The following is a 17,769-nucleotide window of genomic DNA, read 5'->3' on the forward strand; positions in this document are numbered from 1 at the left end:
GCCATTCCAGGATCTTAATGTGCTTCTTCTTGAGCCACTTCTTAGTTGCCTTGGCTACATGTTCTGGCTGCATCTTCAGTGTTCTGGCTCAGGCCAGGAGGTTCTCATCCAAGATTCTATGGTACATGGCCCCGTTCATAGGTCCCTGAATGAGGTGAAGTCTCCCTGTACCCTTAGCAGAGAAAGCTTCAAAGCAGAATGTTTACATCTCCATTTTTGACAGTGCGAATTAAGTTCTTGGGGTCATATTCAGCATTTATCTGCCTACAAACATGGCGAATCGAGGTAATGCCAAAGAACTCAAATTTGGTCTCATCTGACCACATCACATTTTCCAAGCTTTCTCTGAATCATTCAGGTGTTCATTTGGCAAACTGCGGACAGGTCTGTAAATGTGCCTTCTTAAGCAAGGGGATCGTGTGGGCACTGCAGGATGTCAGTCCATTACAGCAAAGTGTGTTACCAATAGTTTTCTTGGTGACTGTGTTCCCAGCTCTCTTGAGATTATTAACAAGCTTCTTTCGTGTAATTCTGGGCTGATCCCTCACCTTTCTTAGAATCATCCTTACCCCACAAGGTGAGATCTTGCGTGGAGCTCCAGAGCGAGGGTGATTGACTGTTATCTTTTCATTTCTTTCTTTTATTTCCATTTTCAAATTATTGCGTGAATCTTTCTCACCAAGCTTCTTGCTGATGGTCTTGAAGCCCATTCCAGCCTTATACAGGTCTACAGCCTCGTTCCTGACATCTTTTGACAGCTCTTTGGTCTTGCCAATGGTAGTGGGGAGGTTTGAACAGAAGAGATGACAGGTCTGTGACAGGTGTCTTTTATACACATAACAAGTTGAGATTAGGAGTACTTTCCTAAAGGGACCAGACTAATTTGTGTGCATAACAGGTCTGTGGAAGTCAGAATTCTTGTCAGGGATCAAATACTTATTTTACTCAATCAAAAATAAATTCATTAAGAACCCTTAATGGATTTTTAATGTTTTTTTTTTTTAGATTTGTTGTTAATATTGTGTCTCTCTGTGCTAAAATAAACCTAGCATAAAATTCTAGTAAGAGGGTAAACTTAAAATCAGCAGGGGATCAAATAATTATTTCCCCCACTGTAGTTTGTCCAGCACATCCCAGAGATGCTCGTTCGGATTGAGATCTTGGGAATTTGGAGGTTGGGTCAACACTGAATACAGTTACCATGATGGGGTGGACTTGGACTTTAACAATGTTTAGATAGGCAGCATCGTGACGTGACATACGGCTAAGTACGGTGACCCATACTCAGAATTCGTTCTCTGCAATTAACCCATCCAAAGTGCACACACACAGCAGTGAACACACACACACCATGAACACACACCCGGAGCAGTAGGCAGCCATTTATGCTGCAGCACCCAGGGAGCAGTCGAGGGGGTTTGGTGCCTTGCTCAAGGGCACCTCAGTCGTGGTATTGCCGGCCCGAGACTCGAACCCACAACCTTAGGGTTAGGAGTCAAACTCTCTAACTATTAGGCCACAACTTCCCCGTAGGTGTCAAAGTAATATGTATATGAATGCAGGACCCAAGGTTTCCCACCAGAACATTGCCCAAAACATCACACTGCCTTTGCCTGCTTGCTTTCTTCACATAGTGCATCCCTCTTCCAAGTCTTCTCCAGGTAAGGGATGCACACGCTCCCAGACATCCACATGATGTAAAACAGATTCTTGCTTCTAACAGATTCAAGAAGTAACTGTTCACTTGCTGCCTAATATATCCCACCCCTTGACAGGTGCCATTGTAATGAAATAATCATTGTTATACAAGTCATCTGTCAGCGGATTTTACATTCTGGCTAATCAGTGTATGTTTCCTAATTGGCTACAGGGAAAAATCTGGGATTGGCCATCTACCATGTGAGTGAAAGTAGGACATTCAGGCATCTCATTATCACAATGCATAATGCATTTTCTATAAATTATATGCATGAAAAGAAATGGCGGAAAACACAGATGCTTTAGAAAATAATGATTTTGAAAATAATGAATTTGAAAATAATCAAATGTTTTTATATAACAAATACTGTATACAATATATTGTATTGATTTACTAATATAGATGTTATAAAAGAAACATCTAGAGCAAAATTTGATCTTTCAAAAAACAAGAAGCTTAGTACCTTTCTGCAGCAGCGTGTGTGTAGATTTAACACAACATGCCTTTGCACAAACAGCACAAGCCATTTGTCACAGACAGCAATTTGTGGTATAAATCAGGGAGTGCACAGTTTATAGCATCCGTTAGTGTTCAATTGAGTGTTGAAATGGGCAAAACAAGTGACCTGAGTGCCTTTGAATCTAGCGTGAATGTAGAAACTAGCTTCAATGCTAAAAAAAAAAAGAAGTGAAAAAATCTTGAATATAGTCTAATTTATCTAGTCATTTCTATTATAAGATTATAATTAACCAAATATGACCATTTTTTAAATGAAAATGAAAATTTCAAGCTTGAAGTAATCTTGTTCTTTTAGCAGATAGTTTAGAAAAGATATCATTTTTTAAAGAATATGCTAGCGCTAGCATCTTTAAAAGATGAACTGATTCAAACGAGAATGGTGTAAAAGGCAAATCCTACACATCCTGTAGCTGAAAACAGACGAGATCTGTGTATGCATACAGTGCCGTAGCCAGGCAAATTTTACTACAGGCCGTCCTCTTTGGTGTCAGATGTAAAGCTCAGTATGATGGTGTGAGGAATGTGGGGCAGACATAATCCCCCAATACGCAAAGTTTAATTTATAATTTAACTCTTGTACAGCTTAATGTTTGATCCCGAGACGTCTGCTCAGATTTACACAGTTAAAGCATCCACAATTTTGTGAAATACAGGCTCGGGTGTATTAAAGGAGGCACAACAAACAGCAACTCAGCGGATATGTTTCCCAAACCCTCCCCACTAGGTCTTACAGGAGGTCCTGGTGGTCCCTGCACACCTCCATAGTGAGAACCGTAGTGTCCGCCCGGCTCGCCCTTCTCTCCTTTCAGCCCGGGGTCTCCACGCTCACCCTTCAGCTCATTCTGTAAACACATACAGCGCAAAGACACGGCTATAAACACACACCTTCTCCGTTGTGATGTGGATCTATTCAGCATTTATTCTCCAACAAAAAGTAACTGACCTTCAGTGTGAAAACATCAAAGTTGCCTACAGAACAGTATATAAAAAGAAAATAACATGTAAATAACATCACTGTTATCATTTGAATTATAAAGCTCAAAGTGATGGTTTTTTTTTTTCAAAATTGATTTAGAAATATTATTTTCATGCCACTAAATATATATCATAGAAGAATCAAACAAAACATTGCTAGAAAGGGAGTGATACCTGGTGCCCCGGGAATACCAGGAACCCCACGATCTCCCTTCTCTCCTTTCGCACCTAGAAAAAAAAAAACATTTACATAAATAATGCCAATACATCAGTCAAAGGAAAACCTGAGAACCAGACAAGGCTTATGATTTTAAGGATTAATGGCTACAGCCTTTGTGAGCAATATATCTGTCCCACACCGTGGGTATTATTCCTGTATTATGTGCCAAACAACTGAATGGAAATACCTGCTTTAAAAATGGCAACTGTTAACAACAAAGGAAATAAGTAGGAGACCAAATGACAGATCAGTCATTACTAGAACTGACTTCCTTGTAATATAACACAATGCCTGTCTACTGGACTGTGTGTAAACAATAGAAAATTAGTGCAAATATGCAAAACAGCTCACCTGGATACACTCTACCAGAGTCCTCATATCTCTAAAATAAAGCACACATAGGAGATAAAAGCCTTACTGCACTGCTTGTGCTTTGGAAATCCAGATATAAACAATCATCAATTTGTGCAAAAATGCAGCATTTTAATCATTTACATTTAAACATGAATAATCACGAGCTTGTTTGCTACTGAAAAACTCAAACATAAACTCAAACACATACACCAAATCTGTTTAGATCTGTAGGGTATGTTGATGGTCCCGGTGGACCTGGTGGACCTGGAGGACCTGGAGGACCCTTAAAAGATAAAAAATATATATATATCAATAAGAAATGCAGTTCAGAAATGATTTCATAGACAAAAAATAAATAAATAAAAATATGCACATGTTATGAATTTTGTCCTTACTGGATAGCTGTATCCTGAACCAGAGCCAGACTCTCCTTTTTCTCCTTTACTTCCAATTATACCTGGCCGTCCCTGTAGTGATATATCAATGCCACTTTACACTTCAAACTTATACAAGCTGATGTACTGTCTGGAAGATTTCAGGAAGCTAGTTATAGCATGTTTTAATGTTCAGATTCATAAATGGAAGACTTACAGGTCTGCCTGGCATTCCGATTTCACCCTTCATGCCGGGAGGTCCATATGGTCCCTGTGCGAGTACACAGCCAGAGGGAAATGTTACTTACGATATCAATATCATTGTAATTTCTTCAAAACAGATAACTATATAAAGATACTCACAGGGGGTCCAACAGGTCCAGCAGGTCCTCTATCCCCCTAAAATAAAAAGCAACAACAATGAAAAAAAGAATCTGTTAATTTAATATTATGCTGTACATAGTTAGATATATATGTAGCTTTATGAAAACTAAAGCTTTCACCTTATGACCAACTGATGAACCAAGAAACAGAGGGCTTCCATCAGGTCCAATAACCACACCAGGTTCTCCTTTCTCACCCTAAAAAAACAGAACGTGTTCAAGTAGAGGTAACAATATGGCAACCTAATGAAAATTATCCTATATACACTACAAAAAAAGATTAAACTGGTTAAGATCAGAAAAATAAAAATAAAACACAAGACAAATCAAACTCGATCTGTGCGACTGACCTTAATGCTATGTCCTGGAGCACCGGAGTTTCCTTTCTCACCCTTCGGTCCTATTGGGCCCTTTTTCAAAATAAAGACAAACATTAGGTAGAATTCAATACGGTTTTTAAAAGATCTACATAAGTGTCCATATACAGTATGTTGATATACGGTTCTTTACTCATCAACTATTCAAGCAAGGAAGAGCATTTCTAAAAATGTTTCTTGGCTTGCTTCCTGGAATATGTATTGTACAAATGCTATAAATATAAAAGTCCATTCAACTGAACTGAATATACTGGAGACTACAAATCATACACAACGAACAAAACACTGGGACAAGGTTTAAACTGTTACAAGGCTTTATTTGAATCGGAGGTAGTCTGCAGGGGACCTTACTAAGGAACCTTACTAAGACACTTAACACTGTTTTCGTCCTATATTTTGTCACCCAACTGTATTTGAAATCCATTTTTTATTTTTTTTTTCTACGGTTTTTCAAGGAAGAAGCAAATTCAAAAAGCACTATTTAGCTATGACATTGAAGCATATATACATATATATAGAGGGGGGGGCACGGTGGCTTAGTGATTAGCACGTTCTCCTCACACCTCCAGGGTTGGGGGTTCGATTTCCGCCTCCGCCTTGTGTGTGTGGAGTTTGCATGTTCTCCCCGTGCCTCGGGGGTTTCCTCCGGGTACTCGAGAAATGCATGGTAGGTTGATTGGCATCTCTGGAAAATTGTCCGTAGTGTGTGATTGCGTGAGTGAATGAGAGTGTGTGTGTGTGTGTGTGTGTGTGTGTGTGTGCCCTGCGATGGGTTGGTACTCCGTCCAGGGTGTATCCTGCCTTGATGCCCAATGACGCCTGAGATAGGCACAGGCTCACGTGACCCGAGGTAGTTCAGATAAGCGGTAGAAGATGAATGAATGAATATATATATAGTTTATTGTTTGATATATAAAATAGAAAGAAAAAATAAAAATGTGTTTTTATCTGTATAGCAACAATGAAATGAAAATAAGGCTTGGAGGGAAATAGCAGAGATCGATGTTGACTCTTATGGGTAGTATACATTGTGAATAAAGTTGGATCTCTTTGCTAGTCTGAACAAGAAATACATTTCTCATTAGATTTAAATCGTGTTGGAGAGTATACGGCTGACATTAGTAGCAGCTGTTAGACTGTAAAAAAACAATTACAGTATAAGCAACTTGTTGCTTGTAGTGTGAACAATGGATTAGTGTCAACGCTTTAGTTGCTGCTCCCGCTTCACGGATGATTTGATTTGGAACAGATTTTATGCCGGATGCCCTTCTTGACATAAACTCTTCCATTTTAGCCGGGTTTAGGACCAGCATTGAGAGTTAAACCCACAGTGAATGGGTCAGTTTCTTCCTGGGTAATCAAACTAGCTATAATACACTCCTAGCTATAATACACAGTAGAAAATGCTAAACTTGCCCAGCAAACACATCTTGGCTCCTTGAATCCATCAAAAAGGTGTGTACATTGGTTTCTCTCTCACTCATTTTCTACCGCTTATCCGAACTACCTCGGGTCACGGGGAGCCTGTGCCTATCTCAGGCGTCATCGGGCATCAAGGCAGGATACACCCTGGACGGAGTGCCAACCCATCGCAGGGCACACACACACACACTCATTCACTCACGCAATCACACACTACGGACCATTTTCCAGAGATGCCAATCAACCTACCATGCATGTCTTTGGACCGGGGGAGGAAACCGGAGTACCCGGAGGAAACCCCCGAGGCACGGGGAGAACATGCAAACTCCACACACACAAGGCGGAGGCGGGAATCGAACCCCAACCCTGGAGGTGTGAGGCGAACGTGCTAACCACTAAGCCACCGTGCCCCCGTGCAAATTGGATTTTTGTTGGAAAAAAAAAAATCAAACAAAAAAACAACCTGTGACTTCTAATATTAACAGTAACCTCTAAATGATGAACAAACTGTACTTACTGGGAATCCTGCTTGACCAGGGATGCCAGACTGCAAAGGGAGTAATTCATCTTATTAACATACACATAAAGCTTTTATATCAATTACATCAAAATTGTTGCCTGCGTCGTGCCGAAAGTTTATTTAAGTGTTATGCCTCAAGAACAAATGCCAAAAAATCCAAAGAAGGGTTAACACACAAAGTTTCACAAGTTATTCCATCATATCATGCTGCTCGTACTCTCTGTGTTCTTTTATCATCTGGCTTATCTTTACAATCCTCTCTCTCAAACAAACACATGAGAAAACATCTGTTTGAGAGCTTATTTTCTATCGAAGGATCAGCAATAATAACAAGGTTCCAAATCCAAACAGTTTGTTAAATTGGTAGGTGCTCAGTATAGGAATAATAGTATTTTAAAACGACTGGTTGTAACTTGTGCAACACTCAACAGAGATGAATTTCCAACTATGATGCAATTAACTGCTGGAACATGCTAGGAGCATCACGATGAAAAAGATCCCTGCTCTGACTGTTTCCTTGCACAATATTTGTTATGGCAATCACTGTATATTTTTATTTTGTACGTCACTGAATATACTTATTGTAGCAGGACAAGACGGGATTCAGATGAGCAGAAAGGCTCTTACCAGACGTCCATCAACCGCAGTATCAAGCTGAGGGAAAGGAGAAAGAAAAAAAACGAATGAATTATTATTATTATCTGCTCTAAAAGACTTTCTCATACAGGTGGCCTACTGTGACAGGAAACCTATTTGTACTGTGTATTTATAATTTTCTTACACCGTCTGGAGACTGATAGATGATCTGTCCTGGTGGTCCAGGTGGTCCTGGAAGGCCAATACCATCGCGACCTGGATCACCCTATTACATAAACACGTCAAACCAATTACACCAGTGTCACCATCAGGAACTGACATTTTTGTTAACTTTGTGAACATGCGAGGAAATACTCACTCTGTCTCCTTTAAATCCTCGGTCACCCTTAGGTCCCTGTGGAAAAAAAACAAATCTGCAGTCAGTTTTCCAGCTTTGATTGCTAATTACACGAATCACAATGCTTGTCCTAATGATGTGTAGCGCTAAGGAACGTATCTTCACCAGAGTGATCAGGTTTATTATAATGAAGGGTTTAGCCGAAAACAACACAAGAAGGAATTCAGGTGAAAGTATTAGAGTCTAAATTATATATATATATATATATTACAGTATCTGTGCATAAAGGCAGTGCCATGCATCATTAGTGCATTTTTACACAGAGACTAAGAAGTTCTGACATACTGATAGATTCCTTATAGCTACAACTTTCAATAAAGTGATTATTAAATACTATTTATAACACAGAATAAAAAGCATAGTATATTTTATAACATCAACTCTGACAATAGTTCCGTCTGCCAGGCAAATAATGGAGGTATATTAGTTTCCTTATTTTTTATATATAGGAACATCTTACGCAGGGTTTACATGACAGGCGTACACTCTACATAAATGTGTGTTTTGAATAATTCTTGAAATAAAGTGATGTTTTCTGTGAAGTTTATTACCATTATGGTTTCTCAGTAACATTAAAAACATTAACAGCATTAAAGGGATGTGGAAGCCTAGTGATTAAGGCATTAGACTACCGATCGGAAGGGTATAGGTTTGAATCCCATGTCCACCAAGTTGCCACTGCTGGGCACCTGAGCAAGGCCCTTAACCCTCAATTGCTCACTTGTATAAAATGAGATGAAAATATATGCTGTAATTGTAAGTTACAATTCCTTCTCAATGCACATGTTCCACAATAATAAATAGATCAAAAGTATGCTGTTCTTGTATAAACAATAATAATATCGTTAGGGCAGGCTGTCTATAAAGGACATTTTTTTGAAGGTAAAATCCTCATACCATCCTGTCACTGATCATGAACATTGAACCTATAACAACCAGTCCAATGTTCTTCGTTCATTTATCATTTATTTGCAAAGAAGTGCTCCATGCTATGGGTTTACATGGGAAGAATTCTTTACCTGTATATCATCATTTACATTTAAATTTATAGCATTTTTTTAGACGCCCTTATCCAGAGCGACGTACAAAGTGCTTTTAAATCTCTATCATTGAATACATTAACTCTGGTTCACTAGGTTACAGACTTAAGATACCGTGAGCCTAAATCACTGTTCAAAGTGAGACTAAATCACTGTTCACTTTTTTTTCCTATACTGATAACGTAACATTTTTACAATGATGAAGGTGTGATGTTTATCATATTTTTGAATCACACCCCTACCTGTGGGCCAGGAAAGCCATCAATTCCAGGATGGCCAACTGTTCCTGGATGTCCGTCGCTACCTTTATCTCCTTTCTGTCCAGGTACACCAGGCTGACCCTAAAGATCAAACACAGACACATATATATATATATATATATATAAAAGCTCAAAATGTCATCTACACGAATAATTAAACAACAATCACATTAACTCCTGAATAAAAGTATGAACAAAAGACCTTACCGGAAGACCAGGTGGACCCTGAAAGAAAAATTAGAGTAACACAAAAGCTATTAATTTAAAAAGCACTGCAAATAAGGTAAAGAATAATGAGATATTACAAGTAGATGAAGAGGTCACTAACCCGTATGCCTTCAGGTCCTCTGACACCAGGGACGCCACCATAAACGTTTACACCTGAACCCTCCAGATCCTCCTAAACAAAGAGAGAAATACAATTCTCATCACAGTCCCGCTCCACCAAAAACGTCAGGCACAAAGGCAGCATGGATAAGATACCACACAGCATAAACACTTCTAAAGAATAAAGCATCTGTTCATTAGAAATAGTGCTTATTTCTGAGAAGATATTCATGTTTTCATCTTAAAAATCAGATTAAATACCTTTTAAAAAACCTGTATCTATATTTATTTAACTTTATGGGTGTATTTTTTTCAAATTGACTTTATTATTCATTCATTCGTTCATTTTCTACCGCTTATCCGAACTACCTCGGGTCACGGGGAGCCTGTGCCTATCTCAGGCTTCATCGGGCATCAAGGCAGGATACACCCTGGACGGAGTGCCAACCCATCGCAGGGCACACACACTCTCTCATTCACTCACACACTACGGACAATTTTCCAGAGATGCCAATCAACCTACCATGCATGTCTTTGGACCGGGGGGAGGAAACTGGAGTACCCGGAGGAAACCCACCAGGCTTATTTTATTTACAATAAAATTCTTTTGTGTAAAATACCATGAGATTTTGGAAATATTAATAAGTCAAGTCAAGTCAAGAAGCTTTTATTGTCATTTCAACCATATATAGCTGTTGCAGTACACAGTGAAATGAGACAACGTTTCTCCAGTACTATGTACTGCAACAGCTACATATATGGTTGAAAAGACATTATAATATAATAACATCCCAAAAGTAAAAAAAAAAATGAAGAACTAATATGCATGATGTAAAAATGTTTAATTATTATTATTATTATTATTATTATTATTATTATTATTATTACTCACAAATCCAACATGGTAGCCAGGCCCAGGAGGCCCAGGAGGCCCAGGTGGTCCCACAGGTCCTATTGGTCCTGGAAGGCCAGCGAGACCAGGCTGCCCGGGTCCTCCTGCATGGCCAGGAAGCCCCTGTGAACCCTGTGAAAAAGCAGGAAATAAACATATATTGGGTATAATAAAGAAATATCTTTAAACAGCCATTACTGTGTATGAGATGTCTCATAACAACAAGACTTGAGACTTGTGTTCTGTGCACAGTTTTAACTTATATCTTATTTCATAGTATAGCACTATTTCTTTCTGTTGTGTTGTGTTGAGTTCAGTTTTATTTTGTTTTATTGTATTTAGTCTGTAATGATATTAAACAGACAGATGGTGTCAGTTGGACTCTAAGAGCCTATGTATTTGTGTGTTTTGGGTGGTCTTTTCTAGTTTCATGTTTGATGAAAATGTAAAAGAGAGCAAAGCGAAGAGGTCCAAAAACTTCCATTTTATTATGAAAGACAAGATTAAATGAACTACAGAGTTAACAACCTAATCTGATATAATACGTAATTACACACAGAGTCCGTTAGCACCTAATCGCTGAATATAAGTGAAAAGGACGGGAGAAATTGTGATTTTTGATGCAGAAACCATCTGGCATATAAAACACAGAAAGTTGTTGGTCAAGTGTAATGAGCTGGACTCTGTGTGTAATTGCGTATTAGATCGGATTAGGTTGTTAACTCTGTAGTTCATTCAGCGATGTCTTTCATAATAATGTGGACGTTTTTTATTAATGTTTGATTCAGCTATTCAGCTGTTTCCTGCCTGAATGGACACATGCTCTTCTTATATGACATAAGGAGATAAAAATATAAACTAGGAGATACATGAACATTGAACATCAAAACAAATATTCGTAATGATCATCTTACAATCAGCAGCATTCAGTCAGGCCAATAAAATCACACATGTTAAGTCTAGTTCTAGTTGGGACTCAACAAAACTACAGTAAAGATGAGAAAATTAGTACCGTACCATTTGAGTTTGTTCGCAAATAACATCTAAACAGAAAAAACATAAAAAATGCAAGATTCGATACGATATGAAGCAACAGCAGAGAGCCATTGAGGCTTGCTCTACCTGTCAAACTGAGGGAAGTAGATGCATAGAAGCTAAAGAAAACAGATGCGCTGGAAAATCCCGAACAACATCTAATGAATATGTACTGAATGAATACACTTAAGTGTTAAGCGTATAAAAATGCTAGCCTGATTGCCAAACTAAGATTTTCTATCATCACAAGTGGTGAAAAGCTCACACTATATGTGCTCTAATACACACAGCACACTGTAATACATCACTTAGTTCTCTGGAATTCACCGCTGCTTTCAAAATGCATGGGTTTCCCAGAGTATTTCAGGAGTTTGCATCAGCATGTGCAGAAGTGTGAGTGCGTGTTGTTGTGCATGTGCTGATGTCCTAACCTTTTCCCCGACAGCTCCAGGTAAGCCGAGCTCGCCGGTATCACCCTGCAGAGCATGACGTGAGTGTGTTTAATATCACATGCACAAGTGACATTTCAGCAGCCTTACAGGAACAGAATTAGGTCTGTCATGCATTTATAAATCCCTCAGGGGATTATCATCATTGTGTTTAATTTCAACATGCAAATTCTTCTTATCCGTGGAAGCTAATGATGCAAGCCCACAACTTGTCAAATAACTAGAAGGATGCTGGGGATTAAGGTGCTAATGCTCTCCTACCTTTTCTCCTTTAGGGCCAGGCAGGCCAGGCAGGCCAGGCTTTCCGTCAGAACCCGGAAGTCCCTGGAAGTCACAATTTATAAAAATTTCAAGAAACAAATGCAGCATTTCTGAAACTATACGGTCAAAGGCAGGTGTTTCTCAAACACTTAGCCAGGTTCAGGTATATTTGTATATGATAGAGTACATACCGTTTGTCCTGGAGCACCATCCTTTCCAGGTGGACCAGTAGGTCTGGCAACGCCAGAAACAGAAGCATGTGAAGCAGCAGAACTACCTTCAGATCCAGGGGCTCCAGGTGGGCCAGGTGGGCCAGGAGGACCAGGCAAACCAGGCAATCCCTGAAAGAGAAAGGTTTTCATTTGGTATGTAGATGTGCAATAACAGAAATTTTGAAAAACGTGCAATATTGCCTATGTGCAATATACATCTTTTTTTTTATACATTTTGTTTTGTATATACTGTATATTGTATGGGGGAAGTCGTGGCCTAATGGTTAGGGAGTCTGACTCTCAACCCTAAGGTTGTGGATTCGAGTCTCGGGCCGGCTGAGGTGCCCTTGAGGTGCCACGACTGAGGTGCCCTTGAGCAAGGCACCGAACCCCCCCAACTGCTCCCTGGGCGCCGCAGCATAAATGGCTGCCCACTGTGTGTTCACGGTGTGTGTGTTCACTGCTTGTGTGTGTGAACTTTGGATGGGTTAAACACAGAGAACAAATTCTGAGTATGGGTCACCAAACTTAGCCGTATGTCACATCACTTATATTATGTCTCTATTCTTTTTATATATTTGCATTTTATTACTCTTGGCTGCTGTAACAGTGAAATTTCCCCATTGTGGGACGAATAAAGGTACAGTATATCTTATCTTATCTTATCTTATTTTAGATATTTTTTTTAAATCATGGTAATTACTTATGCTGATAGTATGTACAGATATGTATATGGTATGTAGTAACTGTCACTTGCATAGTAACAGACACAAACTGCGGCTCATAAGGGAAAAATGTAAAAAATGTGTTGAAATATTAGAATAATTATATACTCGAAGTAAAATATGCTAAAACATATCACTCTTCATACCTTATTTAGAAAAACTTTGTTCAGTTATTATTGGCTTAAACTGCAGTACAGCTTTAAACAGCTTTCATTAACTAATAAAAATAATAAAATTTGATGAAACTGAAATCAAATCCATATCAGCAAAATGAGACACCCTGCGTTTCTAACACTTACCCGCAAACCCTCTAGATCACTAAAGCCAGAGCCCTCCATGTCCACAAATGTCTGCAAATAAAATCAATAATATTAATTGCTAATACATTTTTTAACAAGTAATCCCAAGTTTACCGAATACTCACAGGCCTGTCTGAGCGATATGAGAGTCCTGGAGGTCCCGGAGGTCCTGGTGGTCCCCTGGGTCCGGGAGGACCTTCCACCTTGTCACCCTAAAAATGACATTAGAAAATAACATATAGTAACTAGATTTGTAAAGTTCGTCACGACAAACTTTGATGTTGGCTTTGATGTTGGCTTTGATGATTCAGGTATTCGCAAAGGCCGGTGCTTTTTGGAGGCGAGTGGACATAAGGGTCAATGTTACTTTTGGAGGCAAGTGGACATAAAACTTGTGAAATCTAGTGGAGCGCTAGGATGCCAAAACATTTGGAGGCAAGTGGAGACGAGCATGTGACGTCATCCGAAAACCTGTGACGCAATTCCCCTCCTTGGGCTGAGTGTTTTGATATGCCACATGCCCATGTTGTGCAATTTTTTATTTTCACATGACATCACGTGACGTCATCAGAATACCCGTGAGGAAGTTCCCCTCATTGTTGTGAGTGTTTTGATATGTCACATGTCCATGTTGTAAAAGGTTTTTTGATTTTGCATATATTGGGGGTGGGGCTGCGGCACAACCGAAAAGGCCAGTCGATACACCAATTTAAAACTTTGTTCAGAGTCTCACCCTAAAGGATCTGGCCGTGTTTGGTGTAGATAGTTCAAAAGCTTGCCAAGTTATAAACCTCCAAAGTTTATAATGGGAGTCTATGGGAAAAAAGGCCACTTTGAGACCCGGTACCGGAAGTACCGGTACTCGGATCGCTTAGAAAAGTAATATCAACAAACTTCAGACCAGGATCTACGACATATCCAAATTTGGTGCATGTGGCTCGAAAGCCCTAGGAGGAGTTACTGTACTCTTGATAAATTTTTGTCTAAGCTTAAATAGGAAAACAGAATGTTGGCTTCTACAAAGCCAACATAATAATGCAGTGTTAATAATAACGCACCCTGTCAGCATTGTCACTTTAACCACACTATAAACAAGAACATTAATATAAAATAAACCTGTGTTTTTCCACAATCGATCTATTAATACATGCCAAGGTATCGCTGGACACCTCTGTGGTGTAACAGGTCTTGTGTTTAGGCTTTAGTATAGTTATCTGATAGTGTAATCATTAAACTCACTTTTTCTCCTTTAGCTCCAGGATCTCCAGGGGTTCCTGGGAAACCACGTGGTCCCTGAAAATGTATGAGATAAACTAAAGGAATGTATTTTCGTATATATTTGTGCAGTGTATAATGAAAACATAAAATACAACTGACCATTCTGTTTCACCAGTTGATAATAATTATTAATAATAATTTAACTTTCCCTGTGCTCTGTGGGACATTGTTGTTACTATGTGCCATACACAGCAATTTCAGTGACTAGTTATGCTTGTGGGCGTGGCCAATTCATCAACTACTGATGTTTTTGCAGATTAACACAGACATACCTTCTCTAAGTATAAAAAATGCAATGTATGTAGAAGGACGCACGAATTTTGCAACAATATTTTGAATTTCTAAAACACCAATAAGGTGTGTGTGTGTGTGTGTGTTTGTGTGTTTTGGGGAGATCTTTATATTGTGTTGTACATAAAAACTTCATAATGCTTAAATATCCATGTAAAGTTATGTGCAGGACTGTTTCTTTTTAATCTCAATCCAGCGACTCAGAAGGAAATTCTGACCAATCGTAGCCCTTTACTGCAAAAATTTGGACCAATCACGCCCGCTCCGCTCAAGGCGGCTCCGGCTTGTGTAGAGAAAAGGAAAACATTCCATGGAAGTCGTTCAAAAGCAGAAATGCACTTGACCCCTGCTCCACATTATATAAGTGTCCCATTACTCAGGAGAACTTACAGCAGTTCCATCTTCACCAGGGTCACCCTATGAGAGAACAGAAAGAAGGATATTTATAGGGTACATTTGTTCACACACGAGCTGAGGCATCTGAGGGACCCCAATGCATTATGCTATGAATTTCAAGGGCACAATACAATAGCCATTTGGACCATTAATTGCATTCACGGGGCAAGACACAACAACATTTTGTTAGCTGTTAACAAGCTCATAATATACATGAAGGTATTATACTGTACAAACAGGATGCTGGGTGACAGCGCTCACAGTTGAAGACAATGGTATTATAAATAAAGGGCTTCAGGGTTGTAGGAGAGCCTGGTGTTGGTCACCTGCAGCCCATATGGCCCATAGTGCTGTAGAGCATTTCTCCAGACCGCAGCTGGAGGCTGGTACATTAGGATTACACTGAGATAGGCTTTATATGTAGCCGATGAGCTAAATCTGATTTATTAAAGCAGGACAAATGCTAAACTCAGCACTGTTAGTGGGAACATCCACTGGCCTCATACTGTAATTATAACATTCAATTCATTTCAATTTACTCACTTCATTGAGCCTGATTAAGTGGTCATTAGCACCAATTATTATTAATTAGAGATTATAGACAACAAAGGTGCTATATAAGCAGATGTGAAGTGGATCATAAACCAAAAGAACATAATGGCCCGAACCTTTATATACTACTTCATACTACCACTACAATTTAAGCATACAGGATCGGGTCAAAGCATATATAGAGATCTCTCCTCTCTCTCTCTCTCTCTCTCTCTCTCTCTCTCTCTCTCTCTCTCTCTCTCTCTCCATATATCTCATAATACCCCCTACCACTAAACAATACTGCAAAACAATTTTCTGTACACATATGTGTGCTGGTTTAGGATAACACATAATCTACTATATGTAGTTCCTAAACCTACAAGCTGTCCTGAACTAAACTGTGCATCTCAACGAGAAATAAAGATTTCTCTTTTAAAACCTGGTTAATGTCAAATTTGAAATGAGAAAATTTAATTTAAAGTCTCCAATACAACTGCATTGGAGAAGCAACACAGACATTTCAACAGGCGGTATCATTACAAACTAAATCGATTAGGATTAGGATCATTTTGCTTTGCTACGTAACTATCCAACAACTCAGATAAAGGGTGACATTTACTGTGTGAGGAAATCCCACATAGCTACTGTAACAAGGTTTTAGACATCTTCTGGCAAACCAACTGTTTTTACTACTGCATTTGTAAAACTGGCTTTCTTCTCAGTGTCAAATTATACTTGACATAACCCTAGCATAAACAGTAGATTTTGGCCAAAACAGGAATTTTTTTTATAGTGTTGCCTTGAATTAAGCCTCAGTGATACCTGGCATTTTTCTCCCAGAACACCTACAAACAAAATTGTAGTCTGATCTTCTGTTTATGTACAGTACAAGTATACCCATTTATATACAGTACAATACCCGTGCATATATGTTTTGTTCTTCTGAAGTCCTTCCTTCTTATTCTTCCATGTATCAATAATGTTTAGAAAAGAAATGTCTATGTGTGTTGTAGAGTTGCTCACAGGTTCTCCTTTAGGTCCCGGAGATCCTTTAGGTCCCAGAGATCCTTTAGGTCCCGGAGGTCCCATCGGCCCTGGGATACTCTGAACTACAGAGCCGTTTCCCCTGTCCACGATGCCAACACTGGACCCAGGAGGACCAGGAGGACCTGGAAGACCAGGAGGTCCTGGGTCACCCTTTGATCCAGGATAGCCAAATCCTGCAACACCCTAAAAATGAGATAAACATGATTTTTAGAAACTCATGCATGTTGGAAGTCACAGTAAGGTTTAATATTTTTTTAATTAAAGGAGCAGTTTGTAATATTGTGAGCCCACTGCTGGCTGTAAGAGCACTGGCTGCATCTGCAATGACAACACCCACATATGTCTTCTTCCTTAAGCCTTTCTGCTGAAACAACATTTGTCTGGTGAGAATATTTCTAGGAATAAGGGACAGCCTTGGAGAATCTTTTTAAAAAGGCTTAATAAACATCTTCATACTGGAACACACATGTGGACCATCTGCCATACAAGTACCTGTGTAAGCTGTTACTATAGAAACGATCATTTATTAATCTAAACCTGTGATTTGCCTAACAACCAGATCAACATTCAGAGCTGCTGTTATTGAGAGTTAGCCCACGCATTCTGACCAATCAGAATTGAGAATACAACTTGCGCTAAAACTCGATGATTATTATAGACTAAAGCATTAAAAATTGTACAATTGTTGGTCAGATTTTTGACAGGAAAAAATGAGGATCCAAAACAACAAGACAAGGCAATATATCAGCTTTACTAAAATCGACACAAAAGGATCAAGCCGATTGTTTTATTAATGCAGAAGTTTTCCAGTGGCTTTTGGTAACTGTCATAACATACCTTGATTCCTTTTTCTCCTTGGCTACCCTGAAAAATACACATTAAAGCA

General features: G+C 39.1%; 1 protein-coding gene across 3 annotated transcripts in view; it reads right to left on the reverse strand.

Moving 5' to 3' along the window:
* The window catches only part of col18a1a (collagen type XVIII alpha 1 chain a), an 85,797-nt gene that overhangs the window by 7,353 nt on the left and 60,675 nt on the right, over positions 1–17,769 (reverse strand). For all 3 annotated transcript variants that reach the window (XM_060876896.1, XM_060876895.1, XM_060876897.1), the window contains 27 exons: positions 17,721–17,747; positions 16,860–17,066; positions 15,297–15,323; positions 14,577–14,630; positions 13,463–13,549; positions 13,338–13,388; positions 12,293–12,442; positions 12,102–12,164; positions 11,823–11,867; positions 10,357–10,488; positions 9,466–9,537; positions 9,345–9,362; positions 9,120–9,218; positions 7,799–7,834; positions 7,625–7,705; positions 7,471–7,497; positions 6,841–6,870; positions 4,875–4,934; positions 4,645–4,722; positions 4,505–4,540; positions 4,359–4,412; positions 4,163–4,234; positions 3,976–4,050; positions 3,765–3,795; positions 3,368–3,421; positions 3,162–3,187; positions 2,950–3,060 (listed from right to left, as the gene is read on the reverse strand). In XM_060876896.1, coding sequence (XP_060732879.1) covers positions 2,950–3,060; positions 3,162–3,187; positions 3,368–3,421; positions 3,765–3,795; positions 3,976–4,050; positions 4,163–4,234; positions 4,359–4,412; positions 4,505–4,540; positions 4,645–4,722; positions 4,875–4,934; positions 6,841–6,870; positions 7,471–7,497; positions 7,625–7,705; positions 7,799–7,834; positions 9,120–9,218; positions 9,345–9,362; positions 9,466–9,537; positions 10,357–10,488; positions 11,823–11,867; positions 12,102–12,164; positions 12,293–12,442; positions 13,338–13,388; positions 13,463–13,549; positions 14,577–14,630; positions 15,297–15,323; positions 16,860–17,066; positions 17,721–17,747 — 1,803 coding nt within the window. The remainder of the gene's footprint in view (positions 1–2,949; positions 3,061–3,161; positions 3,188–3,367; positions 3,422–3,764; positions 3,796–3,975; positions 4,051–4,162; positions 4,235–4,358; positions 4,413–4,504; positions 4,541–4,644; positions 4,723–4,874; positions 4,935–6,840; positions 6,871–7,470; positions 7,498–7,624; positions 7,706–7,798; positions 7,835–9,119; positions 9,219–9,344; positions 9,363–9,465; positions 9,538–10,356; positions 10,489–11,822; positions 11,868–12,101; positions 12,165–12,292; positions 12,443–13,337; positions 13,389–13,462; positions 13,550–14,576; positions 14,631–15,296; positions 15,324–16,859; positions 17,067–17,720; positions 17,748–17,769) is intronic.

Source organism: Tachysurus vachellii, chromosome 8 (genome assembly GCF_030014155.1).
Source record: "Tachysurus vachellii isolate PV-2020 chromosome 8, HZAU_Pvac_v1, whole genome shotgun sequence".
Classification (NCBI taxonomy): domain Eukaryota; kingdom Metazoa; phylum Chordata; class Actinopteri; order Siluriformes; family Bagridae; genus Tachysurus; species Tachysurus vachellii.